The sequence below is a fragment of the Peromyscus californicus genome, unplaced genomic scaffold, assembly GCF_007827085.1.
Source record: "Peromyscus californicus insignis strain IS unplaced genomic scaffold, ASM782708v3 Scaffold_6__1_contigs__length_162567912, whole genome shotgun sequence".
Classification (NCBI taxonomy): domain Eukaryota; kingdom Metazoa; phylum Chordata; class Mammalia; order Rodentia; family Cricetidae; genus Peromyscus; species Peromyscus californicus.
Window position 1 is genome coordinate 147,388,729 of NW_026294584.1, and position 21,955 is coordinate 147,410,683.

The 21,955-nt window shown below is 45.4% G+C and overlaps 1 protein-coding gene across 2 annotated transcripts in view; it reads left to right on the plus strand.

Moving 5' to 3' along the window:
* Positions 1–456: 456 nt before the first annotated feature.
* The window catches only part of Fam234b (family with sequence similarity 234 member B), a 50,942-nt gene continuing 29,443 nt past the window's right edge, over positions 457–21,955 (plus strand). The window contains exons 1-3 of one of the 2 annotated variants that reach the window (XM_052719850.1): positions 457–588; positions 18,323–18,721; positions 20,823–20,951. In XM_052719850.1, the coding sequence (XP_052575810.1) occupies positions 552–588; positions 18,323–18,721; positions 20,823–20,951 (565 nt within the window). In that variant the 5' untranslated portion in view covers positions 457–551. The remainder of the gene's footprint in view (positions 589–18,322; positions 18,722–20,822; positions 20,952–21,955) is intronic. The other variant, XM_052719851.1, reaches the window with a different exon arrangement.

Here is a 21,955-nt window from a genome sequence, read left to right on the forward strand (position 1 = left end):
ATAAATAAATAGATAGATAAATAAACAAAACCTGGTGCGGTGTCACGTGCCTGTAATACCGAGGCTTGGAGATCGAGGCTGGAGGATCAGGAGTTCAAGGTCATCCTCACCTACAAAGACAATTTCCATTAAGACCCTTGTCTCAAAAACATACGGACAGACAGGCCGACTGGCTGACTGGCGGACAAACAAAGCCTGAGCTCAGTGGCTTGCCAAGATGGCCCTGGCAGTAAATAGAGCAGGTAGGCTTCAAATCCAGTCTGTCCATTCCTAACCCACGCGAACTGAACTTCACAGCCCGCGCCTCCCTAACTACCCGGCTCTCTGCTTCCAGGCTCTCCGCACACCGGTCGGACCGCCTGCTGAGCTCAGCACGAGCGACTCAGCCTGGCCCAGCACCGAGCCGGTGACCTGCGGGAGCGGGCGCCTCCTCCCAGCCGTGCTCCCTCGGCAGGTCACACCTTTCCCGCCCGCAGCCCCACGCGCGGCCCGCAGCGAACTACACTTCCCGGCAGGACGCGGCGCGCGCACGCGCACGGGGGGCCTCCGCCATGGCGACAGTGCTGTCCAGGGCGCTCAAGCTCCCGGGTAAGGAGTCTGCAGCCCGGCGACCACCCCGCCGTGGAGGCCTGGCCTGGGGAGAGGGGCAGGCGAGGCGAGGCAGGCGCGGCGGGGCCTGGCTGTTAGCCGGGAGGGCTGCAGCGCCCGGGGGACGGGAAGGGGCGCCCGGGTGTGGGTCGGGGACCGGGGACGGGAAGGGGACACTTGGGGACTCCCGGGGTAGAGACTGCTGGAGGCGCGCGGGGCCGGGTCGGGGCGGAGGGGCGCGACGGTGACTGTCAGGTCCCAGCGCGTGTCGCCGCGGTCTCCCAGGGAGGGCCGGCCACCGGAGCATCCTTCCCTGAGCTCCGGGACTCGCTGCTGCTATCTGGGGTTGGACCAGAGGGGGAGCCGGGGGCTGCAGGACTGTAAGTGAGTGGCCTGGGCGGAACAGCATCTCCACTCGCTGACAGCCGCCTTGCAGCAGAGAGCTAGCCGAGGCAGGTGTTCCCCTTCCTCCTGTGTGGAGGAGGAGGGCGAAAAGATTAGGAAAATGGCTAATTGAATCGCACGGGGTCACACGGCAGGGGGCTGTGCTGTTTGAAATGCGCTGTTTTAACCAAAGCGCATTTATTCTGCCGTTAGCAAAATTTGAACATTCAGAGTTTTCGAAAAATTTGTTGCTCTACTTAAACATTTAAACACCAAGTTGTAAGCATTTATCGGCTGATCTCCTAAGAGCGGAAGCAGTTGCTTTCCCCGGCATGTTAAAAAGGGTATCTCCGATGCCCAGCTTGAGGCTATTGGTGGGGCTCAGGGCCCTTGTTCTCCAAGAGTTTCTAGTCTGCTACCTTGAAACCAGCCTGGTGTCTTAGCTGACTGGAGACTTCATGTCTTTAGATCTTTTCCCCTTTCATGGGCCGCTTGGAACACTGGAAAGAACATCGATAAGATCTATCTTGGAATGTGTACATAATACTGAAATTAAAAGAGACATGTTTTCCCTGCAGGATTCATTTACTCTGAAGAAAGTACTACCCCACCCCACCCCCCGCCGTTTGCATGCTGTCAAAGGCATAATTAAATGACAGGCACTTTTAGCTTTTTTATTTGTTTTGGAGTCCTTGTTTTATTTCAGCATAGATGATTGTTATTCTCTGAGAATAAAGCTGCAGAAAGGGGGTGTACTTCATGGGCAGAGTGCTTGCTTAGCACACAGCCAAGCAAGTTCAATCCCCATCAGTGGAAAAAAACGTTATTAATATTCAAATGGAGGGGGAACAAGAGAGAATAATGAGATGAATATAAGCAAAACACAATACTATACGTGTGTAAAAATGTAATGACCCTGTCTCGAAAAAACCAAAAAAAAAAAAAATGTAATGAAACCGGCATTTTGTATACTATTCAAAATAATATTTAAAAAAAATAATTGGAGAATATCTTGCCTGATCACTTCTGTGTCTTCATTCAGAGAATGTGGTGCACACAGTATACTCCTCGGTGTATTGGGTTGTAGTTATTTGGTCAACCGACAGCATAAAGTGGAAGATTCCTGTGTTTGGAAGGCAATTTGGCCCTGAGGGCTGAGCTATGATCAATACTAAGGCCTGCATACAGATCTATATGCCCTGCTCTGTATGTGATGTGGATTTTTTTTTCTTTTTTGCTTGTTTTTCTCCTGGTCTTTCCTTGGCCCTTTTTCTTCACTACCCAAAATATAATTTGTGGTTTTTATATTAGGTAGAAGTTGCTTTCTCAAAGCTGTTTTTGGATACCTTGTAATTGGGGCTTCGAGGCTGCGGTCCTGGTTGTTACCGTGCTGTGTTTCCTTAGGTAACCCTCTTAGAACTTTTCTGTGTGGGAGAAGTGAATGGAACTGTGGCTAAGACCAGGAGACGGCTCTGGATTTGACTGGATCTGTTTTGATTTGACTTCTGTGTTGAGGATCTGATCCAGGGTGTTGTAAATACATGCTAGGCATGCAAGCTACTGGCTGAGCCTCATCTGCAGCCAGGCTCCAGACTCACTTGGTTAGCTGTTTTACCCCTATAAGCTTCAGTTTCCTCATCTGTAATAAATAGTGTTGTTCTAGAACATTCTCTACATGCCACACACACTGTGTTGCATGTTTACCTCACAGGGTTATTTGGAATGGTAAAAGAGATAGTTGTACTTAGGAATGTAATTATCTTCTCACACATTAGCTATTGTTTTGGTCATTAGTAGCTTCTGGGGGGGGGGCGGTACACTCTGAAGGCCTGATCCAGCAGTGAGTGACACAGGGACCGAGCTCTGCTGGGGATGCATTTCATCATCTAAAACCCTTTCACTGAGGTCACAATGGAAAAGCATTTGGCTCTCATGCCTGGCATGAGGTTAATAAGTAACAGAGGGACAATATGACATTCATAAAGCCTGTAGGACGGCTTATCTCTTAGGTATATGTTTTTTTAGTTTTAAAGTTAGAAGGTCAAACACTGAAGGGACTGTTGGAGTACAGTGTTATTGTTGTGGTTTGTTTTATGATACGTGACTTCGAGGACTGTATCTCTAGATAAACTAAGCCATATTGGGAATTATTTGCATTGGTACAGGCACATGTCCCATCACATGGGTGGGTTACAGTGTAAGCTGAGGTATAGGATGTCACAGGGTAGCATATGTCTCAGTGTATTTCCCTAAGCACACCTGGGCATAACTCAGTCGCATCCCTTCATAGGAATGCTTCCTCTGCACATTTGGGAACACTGTTGAGTCACTGTCTCAGTCTCCTAGGAGGAAAGCAGTGACTATGAAGAGCTTTTCTATCAATGTGTTATGAAACCAGTGTCTTCTCTTATATTCTTTGCAGACATAAAAGAAAAGTTATATAAGTGTGTGTGTGTGTGTGTGTGTGTCTATGTGTGGGTATGTGTGGGGGTATGTGCATGTGTATGAAGGAGCCCATGGTGGCTAGAGGCAGAGGATCTCCCTGGAGCTAGAGGAACAGGAGGTTGTGAGCTGCCTCATATGTGCGCCAGGAATTAAATGCAGGTCCTCTGCAAGAGCAGTGCATACTCTTGACTACTAAGTGATTTCCCAGCCCCTCTTTGCAGACATTTCACTGACTGGAAACCTGGGTTTGGGAAGAGGGCTCAGCAGGGAAGAGCGGTTGCTGTCCAAACCCGAGGCTCTGAGTTTGAATTCCTAGTACCCACATAAAAAGCTGGGCGTGGCTACACATGTGCCTATAACCCCAATGCTGTAGGGGGTAGAGGCAGGAGGATTCCTGGGACTTCCTGGCCACTAACCTAGCTCCAGGTTCAGTGTGAGATCTTTTTTCAAGAAAATAAATTGGAGAGCAATGTAACAGGACATCTGCCGTCCTCCTGGCATGTGCATGGGCACATACATCTGCATACACATTGTACATACACCACACACACACACACACACACACACACACACACACACACACACACACACACCCATACCACTACGAATACCTATACACCATGTATACACACACCACAATACATACATACATATATACATGCACACACATACCTTACACATGTGTAACACACATCACACACACATATACATCACATACAGGCACACCATAAACACACACATGTACAGGTGCTTGTGTACACACACACACACACACACACACACACACACACACACACACACACACACACACCCCTGGGTCCTCACCAAAAGCAACAGATTCAGAAAGAGTGAGTGCTCGGACCCTGGACTATGAAGCACAGACTCATGTCTGGTCTGAGTGTGGCCTAGGGCTAGTCAGGGGCTTCTTGTTCTGCTGTTTTGTTTTAGTGAATAGTCAGGAAAAAAACAAAACAAAACAAAACAACCTTGCATAGTCAGAACTTGCAGTCTGTAATAACTAAACCAAAGTTTGTTTTCATACTACCTGTGTTAATGTAAGTTTGAATAGTTATCATGCTCCAAAGGTTGGTCTAGAATTGGCCCTAATCTCCTGAGGTCTTTAAAGGCACCAGCCAATGATAGCTCTGTGCTCTGGTGTGCTTGTCTTCATACTTCAGAGGCCCTGGACTTTATACCGTAAGTTCTTCCTGTGATGACTTTGGAGACACGGTCCTGCTACTCCCTCCCCACTGTCCATGTAGCCTAGGCTGGCCTGGAACTCACTGCACAGCACAGAAGGACCTTAAATGCCTGATTCTCTTGCCTCCACCTCCTACATGCTGTGATTACAGGCATATGCTACCACACCTAGGTGAAGTTAGCCTATTACAATTTTTTTAAAAAATACATTTAGTGTGTGTGTATGTGTGTGTGTTGGTGTGGGGAGGCAAGGGGCATGCACACTTGGCACACATGTGGAAGTCAGAGGGTAGCTTGCAGGAAGGGAGTTTATGTCGTGTGGTCCTGGGGATTGAACTCACGCTGTCACATTGGCACCAACTGAGCCATCTCTGGCCATTTCCCAGACTGTCCTCAAACTCTTGACCCTCCTGAATTACATGCTCCACCACACCAGCTGCCAGTTTGACTTTTGTCTGTCACCGTTAGACATGATCCTTCACCCTAAGCCTGGATGCTGTGCCATTCCTTGCCATCCTTGAAGTCCTGTACTTTTACTAGAATGTTCAGTGATGATTATTCTCTGTGTACCCTTTATTCTGCAGTTAGGTTTGGCTTTATTGTGGTCTCTCTCCATCTTTCTTTTGCGTCTCCTTTAAGTACTGCATGATGGTCCAATTTTTTCCCTCCAGTTATACATATCCTGTATCAGTCAGTTTCTTAGGGTTCTTAGTGTTTTTATTTGGTTTGAGTTTTATGAATACCTGTGTGGGTTTGTGCATGTGACTGCTGTGCCTATGGAGGCCAGAAGAGTGCGTCAGATTCCCCTGAAGCTGGAGTTACAGGCAGCTGTGAGCTGTGAGCTGCCTGAAATGGATCCTGGCAACTGTACTTGGGTCACCTGAAAGAGCAGTGTGTGTGCTTAACCATAACCATTGAGCCATTTTTCCAGCCCTGGTTTGAGTGTTTTGAGATGGATCTCTTTTTGAAGACAGGGTTGGTCTGAAACTCACTAAACAGCCCAAGCTGGCCTGGAACTCGAGGCGGCCCTCCTGCCTGAGCCTGTAAGTACTGGGATTACAGGCATGGGCACCACAGTCTGTTTGGAAAGCTTTGGCCTTGGGAGGTAGGAGTAGCCAGTGCAGGCTTTGAAGAACTTACTTGCTCTTTAGCTATGGGCCAGTTTCCTAAATGCTTAAACCTCAGTTTCCTCCTCTAGAAAATGGGAGGCATTTCTGTCTTAAAGCTATTACACAGGCTTACCGAGGTGAGATACTCCAAGTGCTCAGAAGGAACGCCCAGCCGTGTTATCCTTTTAATTTAGCTAGGTTCTCAGTAGTCATCACCTGTGTCTGATTTCAGCAATATCTATTCTTTTTGATGATTCTATAATTTTTCTGTTGTTGACTTTTTTTGAGACAGGGTCCCACCACACAGCCTTTAAACTCATGATTCCCCTGTCTCAGCTCCCTGAGTGGGGAGACTGAGGGTGCCAGACAAGTAAGAACGTTTTTTCTATATATACTCTGTTATTTTCTTCATTGTTCTGATCCCTGACTGTTGATATTTCATCTTTTCTATTGAATTGTAGTTGCTTCTTAGAAGTATTACATCTTTTTATGAATCTTTATTTCAAAAAAGATATTAATTTTTTTTGGAATCCACTGGGAAATAATCTGTTTAATATTTCTTTCGTCTTATGGTAGGACTGGTCTATCTTCTTCCCTAAAGCAGTGCTGAAGATAAAACCCAGGACCTTATTCGTGCTGGGCAAATGCTTAACTCTAATCTATATCCCTAGTTGCCCACCCTCCCAAATGTTCTTTTCCTGATCTTATTTGCTGTGTTTTGTTGTAGCCTTCCTTGAGTATTTGTAGAACTCTGTAGTGTCTTAGGGAGTGAATGCTAATGTTGGTTTCTTTCCCAAGACTATTCCTGTTTTGATTGGGTAGCTATTTTCCTTTGGGTTAGTGGCTGAGCAGGTAGCAGAGTTAGCCAGGACACAGAGGGAGCTGGGGCAGTTGGAAGCTAGGATTTAATGAGGGCTTGGAGCTCAGATCCTGTGATGGTTTGAAAGAAAATAGCCCCCAAAGGGAGTGACACTATTAGGAGGTGTGGCCTTGTTGGAGGAAGTGTGCCACTGTAGGGGCGGGCTTTGAGGTCCCTTTTTCTCCAGCTTCCATCAGTGTGACTGTCAGTCAACTTCCTGTTGCCTGCAAGATGTAGGACTCTCAGCTGTTCCTCCGGCACCATGTCTGCCTGCACACCACCATGCTCCCCACCATGATAATAGACTGAAACTATAATCGAGCCACCCCAGTTAAATGTTTTCATTTATAAGAGTGGTTGTGGTCATGGTGTCTCTTCACAGCAATGAAAATCCAAACTGAGACAGATTCCTTTCCCAGCAGTTCACTTCTGGCGGCCTCTGTCCAGGCTCGCAGAATGCATGGGGCTCAGAGTGCTGACACAGCTTTGCTTCTTCTGTGCTGACTTTATCTCTTACCTTTGCTACTTGAGTTGTGGAAGTGGATCTGGGCTCGTTTTGGTTTATTCTGTTTTTGTTTTGTTTCTGTTTGTTTGTTTTGAGACAGTCTTACTATGGAGACCTTACTAAGGCTGGCCTGGAACTCAGAGAGATCCATCCTCTTCCCTCTTGAATACTGGGATTAAAACTGTGCACCACCATACCTGGCATCTTAGAGCTTGGGCTGGCCTGCAGCTCACTATGTAGACCAGGCTGATCTGGAACTTGTGGCAATCCCTTGACCCTGCATCCCACATCCAGATATTTTGTTTTGTTTTGCTTTTGAAAGAGGATCTTATGTAGCCCAGGCTGGCCTGCAACTTGCTTTATAGAGAAGGCTTCTAATCTTCCTGCTCCCACTTGCCCCAAGTGCTAGGATGGCAGGTGTGTGCATGTGCCCGGCTTTATGTGGTGCTGGACTCAAATCTGGGCAGGCACTCTCCTAGATTCCCAGTTTATGCTTTGGTCACCACCAGTTCAGTCCAGGGCAGCCTTAAGTTCTCCAACCACGATTATTGTGATCTTGTCACAGTCCAGTGATATTTTGTATTGATTTCTCTGAGTTATTGTCTGGTTTCTGTCTCCCAACTGTGTTGTGTTTATCTAAGTTGTTCTATTGCCGATAAAGACTGGGGAGTCAGATATTGGGGTGAAAACCTTATAGATCAAAGAAGCAGCGGCAGAGCGACCAGCTGATCTTCTCTCTAGACTTCCTGGACCAAAAGGGGTGAAGAAAAGCCCAAGAATCTCCAAGTGCCTCCCCACTCCTTCCTGTGCCCCTCTATCCATATCCCAGATCCTCCATGTTCTCTATGGCTAATTCTTGTCAACTAGTTCAGTCAGCTAGTTGCTGGCCCTGCCCCCTGATTCAAGGTTAACTTTATTAACACAGTCTCACAGTGCCATGGTACAATCCAATATCCTGCAATATTTCCCCCTTTTTTGTCTAAATAAAAAGGAAAGGTTTTAACTCTAACACAGTAAAACTATGTATAATATGAACAATTATCAAGTAAGAATTACATTCACAATGTCTAGTCCATTTGTATTTGAAGAAAATACTAATCTATCCTATAATCTATCTATAATAATAATCTATCCTATCTTGATGAATCCAAAGTTTTATACCTAAACTATTGTAGTGGGTAGCTGTTCTGGCTATGACCTTGAAGCACCATCCTTAGAGATGCAACAGGTAACTGCTCCACCTGCCAATGACCTTGAAGTACATGCCACTGGGGCATGGCCCCTCGGGACCCTTAAGACCTGAGGCACATAGGCATCTTGCCTCTCTTCGCTCCATGGTAAGACTTGGATGTGAGACTGATCCAGGCAGCTGGAACAGCATTCCAGAACCTGTATCAATTCTGTTCTGCACAGTGAGTTTTTCCCCTTAATAAATCCTTTGCCCTTTAAACAGACTTCCTGGATTTCTTGTATTACCAGCCTAAAATATCCTTTTAGACCTTAAAACATTTTCTTAAATAAGCAACTTAAGCTTTTATAAATTTTACATCTCTTGGTAATTTTTTTTCTAAATTTAGTAACAAAGAAAACTATATAACTATCTAGTCTTCAACCCCCATCAGAGATCTGAGAAGGATAAAATATTGCCTGAGTAAAATTTTTGGAAGTGCAGGGCAAGCATCTTCCAAAACTATAGAAATGACAGAGACAGCTGCCTGGACAATCACCCAAGGTTCCTTTGCAATGCTAGGGCATTCATCTTCAGCCTACGGGCCTAGAATATCTGACAGACTTTTCTGTGAAGCAGGAATTTTAAAGTACTGGCCTACTTTGTCTTTGCAAAGTTCGGCAATGAGCTTTCTTTGTGTCCTTCTTGTCCAATTTGGACAGCATTCTGTCAGCAGTTGAGGCAAGGGAAGTTTCTTGCCCAGTGGCTAACTTTCCCACAGTGAAACAAAATGTATGGAGGTTCGTCGGTGCCCATCATACTCTCTGAAGTAGATTGGTGCTGCCAGGAGTAGACATGTCTCACTGTCATGAAAAGCCTTATGTTATTAAAACATCTTAAATGTTATATTCTGTAGATCTCTGAAGTGTTTGAAGACCACCTATCTATCTAAAATACATGAAGCTAAATAAAGCTTTTTTCTGTCTACATCTAAACTCTTACTACAAGTTTGATTGTTATCTTAATTATCCTAAATAATTTTTTTTTTTTTTTTTGGTTTTTCGAGACAGGGTTTCTCTGTGTAGCTTTGCACCTTTCCTGGAACTCACTTGGTAGTCCAGGCTGGCCTCGAACTCACAGAGATCCGCCTGGCTCTGCCTCCCGAGTGCTGGGATTAAAGGCGTGCGCCACCACCGCCCGGCTATCCTAAATAATTTAAGAATAGCTTTCAAGGACTAGAACTTTACATTACAATTTTAAATGAGTTGCATAGGTACAATACCTTACAGTATGTTATAACAAAAATAACCTTAAATTTGTATTAATATACAAAAATCCATACCAATGCAAAGTATTTGAGACTAATAGTTGCTTTTTAGTCTAAAAGTAGATTCAATAATCTACCCTTTTATCCTATCATTCCCATATACCCTCTTTTTTCTTTAGAAAGAGATCCTGAATCTAACCTCCTTTTCTTAATTTCCTCCCTGACTATGACCAATAACAACTTGCAACTAATCCTCCTAAAAAAAGGCAAACATCCATAACCCACCGAATGACCAAAAACCATTAACTCTACCTCTTGGGAATGTGGGGTTGTGTTCTTAAAATTACCTCCTGTTGTCTGGGGGTGACGGCATCTTTAGGGAACCCTGAGAAAGTTGGGATAATGGTTAAGTCCTGGGAGAGCTGGCTGTATCATTTGTTGTCCAGTCTCTGTGTGATGGGAAAGTGCAGGGCTTATCTGAAGTCATGGCTGGTGCAGTCTATGAGGTTGGACCATTTTAGCTGGCCACTTTGAAGTTGTTCTGGATGCAGATTTTGAGGAAACTGCAACAGAGGCATTCTATGAGGCTGGATCACCTGGGCTACTTGTCTTATTGGTGTCTGGTCCTTTTTTTTTTTTCTGAAAACACATGCACACTTTTAAAGGTAACATATATCTGCATTAACACAAGTGTGGAATGTATACTGTGCACAAATCAACTAAAAATGATCTTTTGCTCCATGTTTGAGCAGGTAAAAGGCATCTGTCAACTTTATAAATCTGTTGTAAAGTATAACCAAACTGTAATATAAATCTCCATCTATGCCATATGAAAGGATGGCATGTAATAAGTCATGGGGACTCTGTAGCCAACAAGATTTATCATTCTCATCCAGTCTTAGAGCTGTTCCCATGTTGAGAGATCAGCATATACATCACCTGTCTTGTAGTTTTTCTTGGTTTCTTTCCTCATGTCTGCAACCAGGATTTTCAGGATGTCTCCCTCAGTCAAATCTGATCTTTATTAATTTTGAAGGAATTCATAACTTTTTGTTTTCTGTGGAAACAAAGGCATAACTTCTCACCAAATGCAACACATTTCCTGACTTCCAATCTGAAGTTAAGACAGCCTTAAAATATATAAGCTGGTTTAATTTAGCAATTTTTTCTATAATCTACTATCTCTCAGCAGTTGTTTTTTACTTACTAGCATTTAAAGATTTAAAGTTAGTAAAGCTCTATATAGGATCTAGATGCCCTGTGTTATAATATTCCCATCCTTATGTGGTTTATTCTTTTTATATTACTTTACTCTCTTTAAAGACTTTATTATTTTTAAACTATTTTTTTCTATGATAGTCTTTATCCATTTTTTTTCTTCAGCAACTAAACACATTTTCAAGCATATTATACCTGTTCAGAGGTTTTTTTGGTCTGGATGTGGCTTTTTTTGTTTTTTTGTTTTTCGAGACAGGGTTTCTCTGGTACCTGTCCTGGATCTCACTCTGTAGACCAGGCTGGCCTTGAACTCACAGAGATCTTCCTGGCTGTGCCTCGAGAGTGCTAGGATTAAAGGTGTGTGCCACTGCCGCCTAGGCGACTTGGCTTTTTGCAGTGGCTTCCTGGCTTCGTGAGCCAAACCTTTAAGGGCTAGGTTGTCTGCCTTGTGGCTATGCTTAGCACATGACACTGACACCTGGCTCTGCCCCCCTCAGGTTGGTTCAGCAGGCCATCCAACTGGTTCTGGGCTGTAGCAGCTGTGGCTGCTTACCTTTCCCTTTCCGTGAGAGCCTAGCCTCACACCCGCAGGCACAAGCTAGGTGTCAGGGCCCAGTGATGGGGCTCAGCCCCAACTTATCGAAGGGTTTCTTGAAGAGGGGAGTGAGGAATTGAGAAATGCTAGTTAAAAATATAGATGAAGAAAAAGACAGAGTCACAGGATAGTTTTGGGAGGGCCCTGGGTCAATACTCAGCAGTTTTGAGTTTATTTTTGATGGGCTTTTTATACACTAGCAAGGGGAGAGGCAAAGGGCTTCTCCCTTTCAAGATCAAAGCACAAATGTACAACCAAGTGTAGATCCTTCAATCCACCTGGTAACCACGCCCCATTGCAAAGCATCTTGTGATTAGGCCTTGAAGAATAAGACACTTGGTAACCATGCCTTTGCACCCTATTATGCAGCCTTGGAGAGCAGCATAAAGCCTGACTCCCTGACCTTGAGTAAAACCACAAGTTGGAATCTTTGTGGGTTCCCAGAGCCAGGAGCCACGTTTACTTGCCCCAGCTCTGGGAAGTTGTTGGGCCCACACTGCAGCAGGCATTTATACTAGTCTTGTTGTGAGTAGCTCCACAGCTGCTACATTGGGCACCAAGTGTAGTTGAACTTCCTTTGGACAACCAGCTCCCAAATAATGACACAGAGACTTCTTATTATGTACAAAAGTTTGGCCTTAGCTTAGGCTTGTTCCCAACTAGCTCTTATAACTTAAATTAACCTGTTTATATTAATCTACATTCTGCCTCGTGGCTCATTACCTCTCCATACTGTACATCTGATTTCTCCATGTCTCACTGGTGAATTCCACCTCTCTTCTTCCCAGAGTTCCTATCTGTGTCCGGAAGTTCTGTCTATCCTCTCCTGCCTAGCTATTGGCTGTTCAGGTCTTTATTAAACCAATCAGAAGATGCCTTGGCAGATACACATCTTCACAGTGTACAAAAATTTTATCCCGCAACACAATTGGCCTCTTCTGTCTGTCAAAGCAATCAGCCTCTTCAGGATTTGATGGTGTCTGTAGTTAGTTTTTCGCAACTAGACAGCTTGCCTCTGTAGAGATTGTTTTTATACTTCTGCTTTCTGTTTGTGGGTGTTCCTGTGACCCTAGACTTTATTTTTTCAGGCGTGAAATTATTAGTTGGGTTACATATTCATGAGATAAGGAAGAAGTGTCTTACCAGGTCAACAAGTGGGTTTTATGCTTAGATGCCTGGATTTGAATCTGGGCTTTGCTTCTCAGTAGGTTCTTGGTCGTAGGGAAATGACCTCTGTTTTTTAATTCTTTTGTTGATAAAATAGGGATTAGACCTCTCATGGGGTCATCATGAAGATTTGATGAATTAAGACACTTTTGGATCAGTTTGGATGGTAATCAGTCAAGACATTTTTAGTTCTTTTTTTTTTTTTCTGAGACAGGGTTTCTATTTTTAGCTCTGGCTGTCCTAGAACTCGCTGTGTAGACCAGGCTGCCCTTGAACCCATAGAGATCTGCCTGTCTCTGTCTCCCAAGTGTTGGGGTTAAAGGTGTGCACCACCACCCGGCAACATTTTCAATTATCACAGTATGGTCATCACTATCAATTCTGTGGACTCTGTTCCTTGTTCAAGCACTGATACATGTATCTACTTCTACTGCATTTCCTCAGGGAGATAGAGTTTCACGAATTTGCAGCAATTGTTCCTGTTGGGAATGTGCTGTTTTCTCCTTCCTCTCCCTTCCCCTCCCTCTCTTTCTCCTCCTCCTCCTCTTCTGCCTGCCTCCTCTCCTGGTTTTAAGGAAGGGAATTATGACAGAAATACCTCCTGTGACTATTAGAAGTGTGTATTCCTATACAAGAGCATCCATTAATTATTCTTCATAGATTCACTAAAATTGTCTGCATTTCTGTAGCGTATCTCGCCAGGGCCCCTTCCTTCCTGTCACAGCGTAATCATGGTAAAAGTGAATTGCCTTCAGATGTTCTGTTAGCTGGTATTTTGTTAGTTTGACAGTTTCACTTCTTTGGGAATTTAGGGAGGCAAAGATGGACAAGATTGATTGAGGTAGATGCTGCTTCTAAATTTTTCACTTGGTGCTTAAGATCCAGTGGTAAGGCCACAGGGTGGCCTGGGCACAGTTCAGAATCCTAGGAAGTTTTAGGAGGATTGGTGGGTGATGAGGCTACCAAGAGCTACCAATATTAACTGAGTCAATAAACCATCTGTAGGATGATGGCGTGGTTCTGTCCTGTCTGTGGTCAGATCACACCCTTTCATAATGTTAAGTTCCAGAAACCTTACTTTAAAAACTGTGGGCATGTCATATTGTATCCAGAGAAGGGTCACCTGAAACTGTTCCTTCAGATCATGGGTTGAAGGACACGAAAGAGTTTAACCTGGAGATAAGAAGACTGGGCAAAGGCTGTCAACAGATTTAGACAGTAATAATAGAAGCCAAAATTGATTATGACTATAAACCAGGCATGAAAGGCCATTTGTATGTTTTCTTACTTAGTCCTTATAACAATCAGGAGATATAACAATAGTTATTGTATTTTATAAATAGGGTAATTGAGCCCCTATAGAGTTGAAAAGGAAGGACACACATAGCTGATAAGAGAGCCAAATTTGTCTTTATGTCATGAAGACCTGGACTCTTTTCTTTTTCATAAGACAATACCTCATGTAGCCCAGGCTAGTGTAAACTCACTATGTAGCTGAGGCTGGCCTTGAGCTCCTGATCCTCCTGCCTTAGCCTTCCAAGTGGTAGATGGACAGTGGGCTCCTGACACTGGCCACACTCAGCTGTGTGCTGAGTGACTGCTTGCTGTGTGTGAAAGGGAACAGAGATTGTATGAACTTTAAAATTCACCCAGCCCTGAGATTTCAAGATCTAGTATGTTTTCTTGGTTATCAGAGGGATTTTTTAAAATATGTTTATTTATCAGGCTGGGTGGTAGTGGTGCACACTTTAATCCTAGTGCTCAGGAGGCAGAAGCAGGTGAATCTCTGTGAGTTCAAGGCTAGCCTGGTCTACAAATTGAGTTCCAGGGATAACCAGACTACACAGAGAAACCCTGTCTCAAAAACCAAAACAAAACAAGAAAACCAAACCAAAACAACAACAATAAAAAAGACACCCCCCCACCAATTATGTGTTTATCTTATATGTATAGGTGTTTTGTCTACATGTATGTCTGTGAACCACATGTGTGTCTGGTTCCCTCGGAAGCCAGAAGATGGCATTGGATCCTCTAGAACTGGAATTACAGACAGTTGTGATTCACAATATGGTTGCTGGGAGTCGAACCTAGGTCCTCTGGAGGAGCAGCCAGTACTCTTAACTGATGAGCCATCTCTCAAGCCTCTTTTTGTTTTTAAATTTTTTCTTTTATGTGCATGGGTGGTTTGCCTGTATGAAGGTATGTTCAGCACATGCATGCAGTGCCCATGGAGGTCAGTCAGGAGAGGATATGGGACCTGCAGGGACTAGAGTTACAAACAGTTGTGATTTGCTATGTGGGTGCTGGGAGTAGAACCCGGGTCCTCTGGAAGAGCAGCCAGTGCTCTTACCTGCTGAGCTATCTTAACGGCTCCTGTCAGGAGTATTCCTAACATGTTTGTTTATTTGCCTTTTAAGACGCAGGCTTACCATGCAGTCTGATAACTCAATATGTAAACCAGGCTGGCCTCGGTTTGGGGTTGATCCTCAATCCTCTTGCCTCTGTCTCCAGTGTTCTAAGAGTCAGAGATAGGTGGATCCTGGGGGCTTGCTGGCTAGCCATCCTAGCCCAAAATGGCCAGCTCAGTTTTAGTGAGAGACTGTGTCTCAAAAACTAATGTGAGGATTGATGGAGGAAGATACCCGGACATGACCTCTGGCCTCCACATGGGCACATATAGGCAAATGCATTCAGATACACATGTATGCACACACTTAGAACAGAGAGAGAGAGAGAGAGAGAGAGAGAGAGAGAGAGAGAGAGAATGAGAGAGAAGAGAGAATGAGAGCCAACTCCAAGCCAAGCATGGTGGCACACAACTGTAACCTCAGCATTTAGGAAATCAGGGCACAGTTTAAGATAGACCCAACTTGAAGACAAACAAAAGACCAAATCCAGTCTTCACTGTTCAAAATGAATAACTTTGAAAATGAAGACAAAGAGACACCTCGAGTTAACCGATTACCACATTACCTAGTGTAGTCTGAGTTTTTGGAAAGTGCTGAACGCTGCAGAGTGATCCTGTAGAATATTGTTTAATCAACCATTTATTAAACAAATGCTAAGCTTTATCCTCCAGGTTTCCCCTCTGCATCTGGCCTCCCTGTCTGTTTTACTGCTTCCTTCTGTGTGTTAGGACACAGAGGTCATTTCCAGAAGGACGTCAACAAGGCAGAGACCGGTACCAGGGGTGCTTCCTCAGTCCTGGCCGCAGCACTGTGCTTCCCTTTCTAATTCTCCAGAATTCAAGGTTTCCCGTGAGTTCTCATTAGTCACAGCGTGCGTTTCCCAAGAGAGAGCTTTTGTCAGCCACAGCCTGCCTCGAAGGCACAGGTCACTGCACCGAGAGCCAGGAGTCGTGTGGGGATGCACTCAAGCCTCTCTATAATTTACCCCTCAGAGTCAACGCAGAATCTGAGTAGAAGCAGGATGCAGACTGTGCGAACGAGCTTTGCATAAGTCTGCCACCTCTCCTAGGACGCATGCTCAGAATAGCAGTTTTTACACCTTTACTGAAAGGTATTCTTAAAGGATATTCAAATTGTAGGACAATTCTGAGAAGTGAGGTTTCGTCAAACACCTTCAGCTGACATGTAGTATTCAACTTGCTAACTTGTTTCCATAGAAACAACCGGGAAACCATAGACACCCAGTGAGAGAGAGCATACAGAAGAGAATTGTTCTAGAAGTTTACCAGGAACAATCATGCATCATGGCTCTGAGAAAATCTAAAGCAGGAACAGACCTTAGGTGTAAGGAGAGTTTCCTCAAGAGCCACAGCCTCAAGCTAGCAGTGGTGGTACACACTTGCAATCCCAGCACCAGGAAGGCTGCTGAGGGTAGGAGGGTCACCACAGGTTCAAGGACAGCCTGGGTTACATAGTGAGTCCCTGCCTCAAATGAATGAATGAATACATGGCATGCATCATGTGTGAATGAATAAAAATATTTAAAAATCAAAAGAGCCGTGGCCATCTTCATTAGTGATATTCAGTCAAATTTAGAAGCTTATAAGAGGAACAGATGTTTGGGCTGGCAAGATGCCTCTGTCAGTAAAAGCGCTTGCCAGCAAGACTGATGACCTGAGTTCAATCCCTGGACCTCACAGGAACAACCATAATTATCGATTGTGCTACAGAACTCTGGAAGTTATTTTCCTGTCTAGCTGAACCTGGTAACCATGGTCTGTTCTTTGCTTTTTTTTTTTTTTTTAAGGTATTTATTTTATGTGTATGGATATTTTGCATATTTGTATGTCTGTTTGCCAAATGCATGCCTAGTGCCCCAGGAGGCCAGAAGAGGGCTGGGGATCCCCTAAAACTGGAGTTGCAGCCAGTTGTGAGCCATCTTGTGGGTGCTTGGGAATCAAACCCTGGTCTTCTGAAGAGCAGCCAGTGCTCTTAACACACCCTTTTAATGACCCAGAGTCTCATATGTAACAAACTGGCCTTAAACTAAGCTGAGGATGTGTAGTAGAATGTTATTTTAAGGTGTGTTACTTTTGTTTATGTTGCATTTGTTTAACTCTGTGAAGCTGTGTTACTGTGTCTGTCTAAAACACTTGATGGTCTAATAAAGAACTGGCCAATAGCATGGCAGGAGAAAGGATAGGCGGGGCTGGCAGGCAGAGAGGATATATAGAAGGGGAAAACTGGAAGGAGGGATCTAAGATCTAGGATCCAGAGAAGGAGGAGGACTCCAGGGGCCAGCTACCCAGCTACACAGCAAACCACAGAGTAAGGGTAAGATTTACAGAAGTAAGAGAATGGGAAAAGCCCAGAGGCTGGACATTCATAAGTAAGAATAAGCCTCTGTGTGCGATTATTTGGGAGCTGGGTGGCGGGCCCCCCAAAAGAGCAAAAAACCTCCAACAATAAGGATGACCTTGAATTTCGGATTCTGGCACTGTTTCCCAGTGTTAGGATAACAGGCATGCACCACCATGCCTGGTTTATCCTAGGGATCAAACCCAGGCCTTTGTGCATTCCTAGCAAGCATTTTACCTGAAACTAAGTACACCCCAGCTTCTTTTTTATGTTTTTTGGAGACAGGGTCTTTTTTCATTATTACATTTAAAAAATTGTATGTATGTTGTTAGAAGACAACTTGTGGAAGTGAATCTCTTCTGTTGTGTGGGCCCTAGGGATTGAACTCAGGTCATCAGGCTTCGTGGGAAGCGTCTTTACCCACGGAGCCATGTCATTAGCCCATGAGGCAGGATCTTGCTTGGTAGCCCAGGCTGGCCTCACACTCATGGCAGCCCTCCTGTTAGAACAAGCACTGAGATTAAAGGTGTGAGCCATTATGCCTGGCCCTCTGCGCTCAAGGTTATTGTCTTAGCTTTCACGTGGGTGAACATGCAGCATGTATCTGACCAGACCTGGGTTATTTTAGTTAACATGGTGTATTTTTTTTTTTTTTTGAGACAGGGTTTCTCTGTAGTTTTGCGCCTTTCCTGGGACTCACTTTGTAGACCAGGCTGGCCTCGAACTCACGGAGATCCGCCTGCCTCTGCCTCCCGAGTGCTGGGATTAAAGGCATGCGCCACCACCGCCCGGCAACATGGTGTATTTTACTTCTACCCTAGCCTTTTCAATTTTCTTAACCCCCAAAGACAATAATTCTAGAACAGTTGACTCCCTTGGGGGCTCCTGTGCTGACAGCTAATTAATTATACAGAAAGCCGCTAAGGTGAAAACCATGTAAAGCTAGGGGTTTTTTTTTAGTGGTGGTTGTGATTTTGCTTCTGTGTCACCATGGTCTGGTGAGGCTCTTTCCTTCCGTGCTCTCCCTGACTCTGTCCTTCTGTCTTTTCAGGGAAGAAGAGCCCAGACCTCGGGGAGTACGACCCCCTCACCCAGGCCGACAGCGACGAGAGCGAAGATGATCTGGTGCTTAACTTGCAGCAGAAGAACGGAGGGGTCAAAAACGGGAAGAGCGCCCTGGGGGAGCCGCCGGAGCCCGACTCAGATGCAGACGTGGCTGGGGCTGCGAAGCCCCACCTTTCAGAAGTCGTCCCAGAGGGGTGCCCCTCGGAACCGCTTGGGGGTCTGGAGCAGAAGGCCACCTCTTCCCTGGTGCCCTACGTGCGCACTTCTGTCTTTCTGCTGACACTGGTGATCTCCATGGTCCTGGTACTCCTCTGCGCCTTCCTCATCCCCTGTCCTCCCAGAGACCTGCATAGCACTTGGAGCCGGCGCCTGGGCTCCCAAGGAGGTGAGTTGCGGGATTTTAAGACATAGACCTGTAAATTTTCATATGTTAGTACATTCAAGTTTTCCTCCAAACCGTTTTTTTATATTTGAGACAGAGTTTCACTGTAGCCTTGGCTGGCCTGGAACTCACTCTGTAGATCAAGCTGGTCTTGAACTCACAGAGATCTGCCTGTCTCTGCTTCCCAAGTGCTGGGACTAAGGACATGTACCACTATGCCCGGCCTAATTTCTTTTGGGAGACAGTGTCTCATCACCGTCACCCTGACTGGATTAGAATTCACTGTGCAGAACAGATTGTTCCTGAACTTGTGCCAGTCTCCTGCCTCAGCCTCCCGAGTGCTGGTTTCATGGCTGTGCACCACACCACTATGCCTGGCTTTCCCTCCAAATCTTAAAAACTAACGTGTGTTATGTGGTTTTCCCCGCTGTGCATGGGGTTGCTCAGGAGGTGAAGGTTTGAGACTAAAGGCTGGGTTGCTGTGCCTCTGAGCTCTGCTCTCACCAGAGTTCTCTGAAGGCAGCTCCAGGTTACAGTGGTGCTGTGGGTCCAGCACCCAACTGAGGGGATGAGACATGGCCGAGGCCTCCAAGTCTCCCGAATATATCCCTTTCTGCCCCCCAAAATTTTGCTTCTGAATCTGTGCTGATTATTAATTTACTTCAATGTTTTGCCACATTGATATGTTCATTAATTTTTGTCTCTTTGAATTTTATATAAATGTAATCATAATCCCCTGTGACTTTTGTTCAACATCATTTTTGTTTTTTGGAGACAGGATCTTACTGTGAAGTCCAGGCTGGCCTTGGCCTTCCACCTTCCTGCCTCAGCCTTCTGAGTGCTGGGATTATAGCCACGTGCCACCACACCTGGGTGCCACCACACCTGGGTTGTCAGTACAAGTTTTGTTTTGTATTTTTGTTTCTGAGATGCCCCCCTGAGATGTAGGCTAGTCCTGAACTCAGTGTGTAGCTGAAGATGACGTCGAATCCTAGATCTTCTTGCTCCCACCCGGGGTTCTTGGGGTTACAGCACTCAGTGCCACTGACTTTACCCTTTTGGGAAAAAATTTTTTTCAGTGTTGGAGGTTGAAGCCAGGGCCTTGTGCATACAACATAAACACTCTACCACTCACATCATTTTTAAAGAGACATTTCTGAGACTAATCTGTACTGATGCACTGTAGCTAGAATCTATTAATTTTAACCAATGTCTAATTTCCCATGTTATGAATACCCCGTGATTTATTTATCTATTCTACTGTTGATAAACAGTTAAATGATTTCTAATCTTTTTTTTTTAAAAATAAGTGATTCTAAGAACATTTTTATACATTTCCAAAGGGTTATTTATATACAAATTTCTCCAAGGCCGAAGCCTAGTAAAGTTGCCCGTCAGAGGATGGGTGTGTTCTTTCTGAACAGTTCTTTACATTATTTGCTGAAGTGGTTGTACCAGCTTGTGAATTCCCTACAGATCTGGCAGGCATCCTTTCACTCCTCAGACACATGGAGGGGATCCTCCCTCGTCTCTGCTCCCCACACAGGGCTGGGCGGAGCTCCACACCTGCCTCCCCACCGCAGGTGGGATGGTCCTGGCTCCCCATGGCCATTTTGACCTTGGCTCTGGAGAGAGGGAGTGTGACATGATGGTGCCAGAGCAAGGTTCCAGAAGTCAGGTCCCACAGCCTTTGCTGTGGGTGGGGTGGGGCCGTTATTATCTATAATCAATTTGCCTTGCTGGGCTGCACCCTCCCTGGGCCTCTGGCCAGGGGAACCAGGTTTCTTAGGGCTTCTCTTGCCTGTGGCATTTCTGAGTTGCCAAGTACTTCACTATACCTTGACTAGTGTGGGCAGGAACCCCAGGGGATCCATACATTACCATTCCTTAGGTCTTGTAGTCTCCAGTCAGTCTCCTTTCAGAACCTGACTGTTTGCTTTACGTAGGATGTCCAGGTTCCGGGCAGGCCAGGGGAGATGCATACCTCTGCCATCTTGTTTGGGAACAGACAGTCCACCTGGGCCAGGAGGGGGTGCTGGCAACATCTGCATCTGTCTTCTTTCTAACCTGGCAGAAGAGAACTAGTCTGTGGTAACTGGCTCAGGCCCTTTTTGTTTCATTATGTGTACGCCAGGCGGGGACCTGTCTCCCCTGGAGTTGGCTGACGTGAATAGAGATGGCCTTCGGGACGTGCTTCTGTCCTTTGTGACAACCAGGAATGGGACTGAAGGAGGTAAGAGATACATCTTCTGGAGGCTGCCGAGGGGGAGGTGTCAGCCGAGAGAAAGCGATAGTCAGCTTCCCAGGGACGATGCACTAGAGGGTCTGCCGGTCACTACAAATTCACCATGCATGATGTGCCTCATCAGAAAGTTCCTGATGTAAATAAAGATCATTTCAAGAAGCCAGGGCCCAGAATGGTGGTGCACGTGCACCCCTTTTATCCCAGCACTCAGAAGGTGAAGGCAGGCCAGTTCCTGTAAATTCAAGACCAGCCTGGTCTACATATTGAATTCTAGGACAGCTAAGGTGAATGGAAGCTGGAGGGACTTTGAGTGGTCACCCAGGCAAATGAAGACACTGGTTCAGAGAAGTGACTTGCTCATACCTTGGAATGACAGCCTTAGTAATTAGGTGTGAGTGTGTGTGGTTTTTCCATTGGCTTAGTGGCTGCATCTGAACCTACTGATGCTTTGTGTCTGCTTCCCGAAGTCAGTGACCTTCTGCTCAGGCCAGGGCCTGGTGGGATGTCTAGTCCCACCAGCACTGGCTCTACAGCTTCTGCCAAATGTCATTTCTAACTAAATGTCATTTTATTTACCAATAAAGACTCAGGAGTCAGATGTTGGGGTGAAAACCTGCTAGCTCAGAGAGGCCAAGAAGCAACCAGCTGACCTTCCTGTTTGGCCAGAGACCCAGCAAGAGAGCATTTCCAGTCATCCCAAACCAAAAAGACCAAGAAAATCCAAGTCCCTCTCTACTCCTTCTTGTGTGTCTCTATCCAACTTCCTGGCTCCTCCCTACTCTCTATGGCTAATTCCTGCCAACTAGTTGCTGACTCTGCCCCCCACCCAAGGTTGATTTTATTAACACAGTCTCAGGTTTCATGGTGTGATTAAATATCCCACTGTGTGTGTGTGTGTGTGTGTCTGTGTTGGGGGGAGGGGCAGAGCCACCTCAGGTGTCATTCCTCAGGAACCATCCACATTATGTTTTGAGACAGTGTCTCTCACTGGA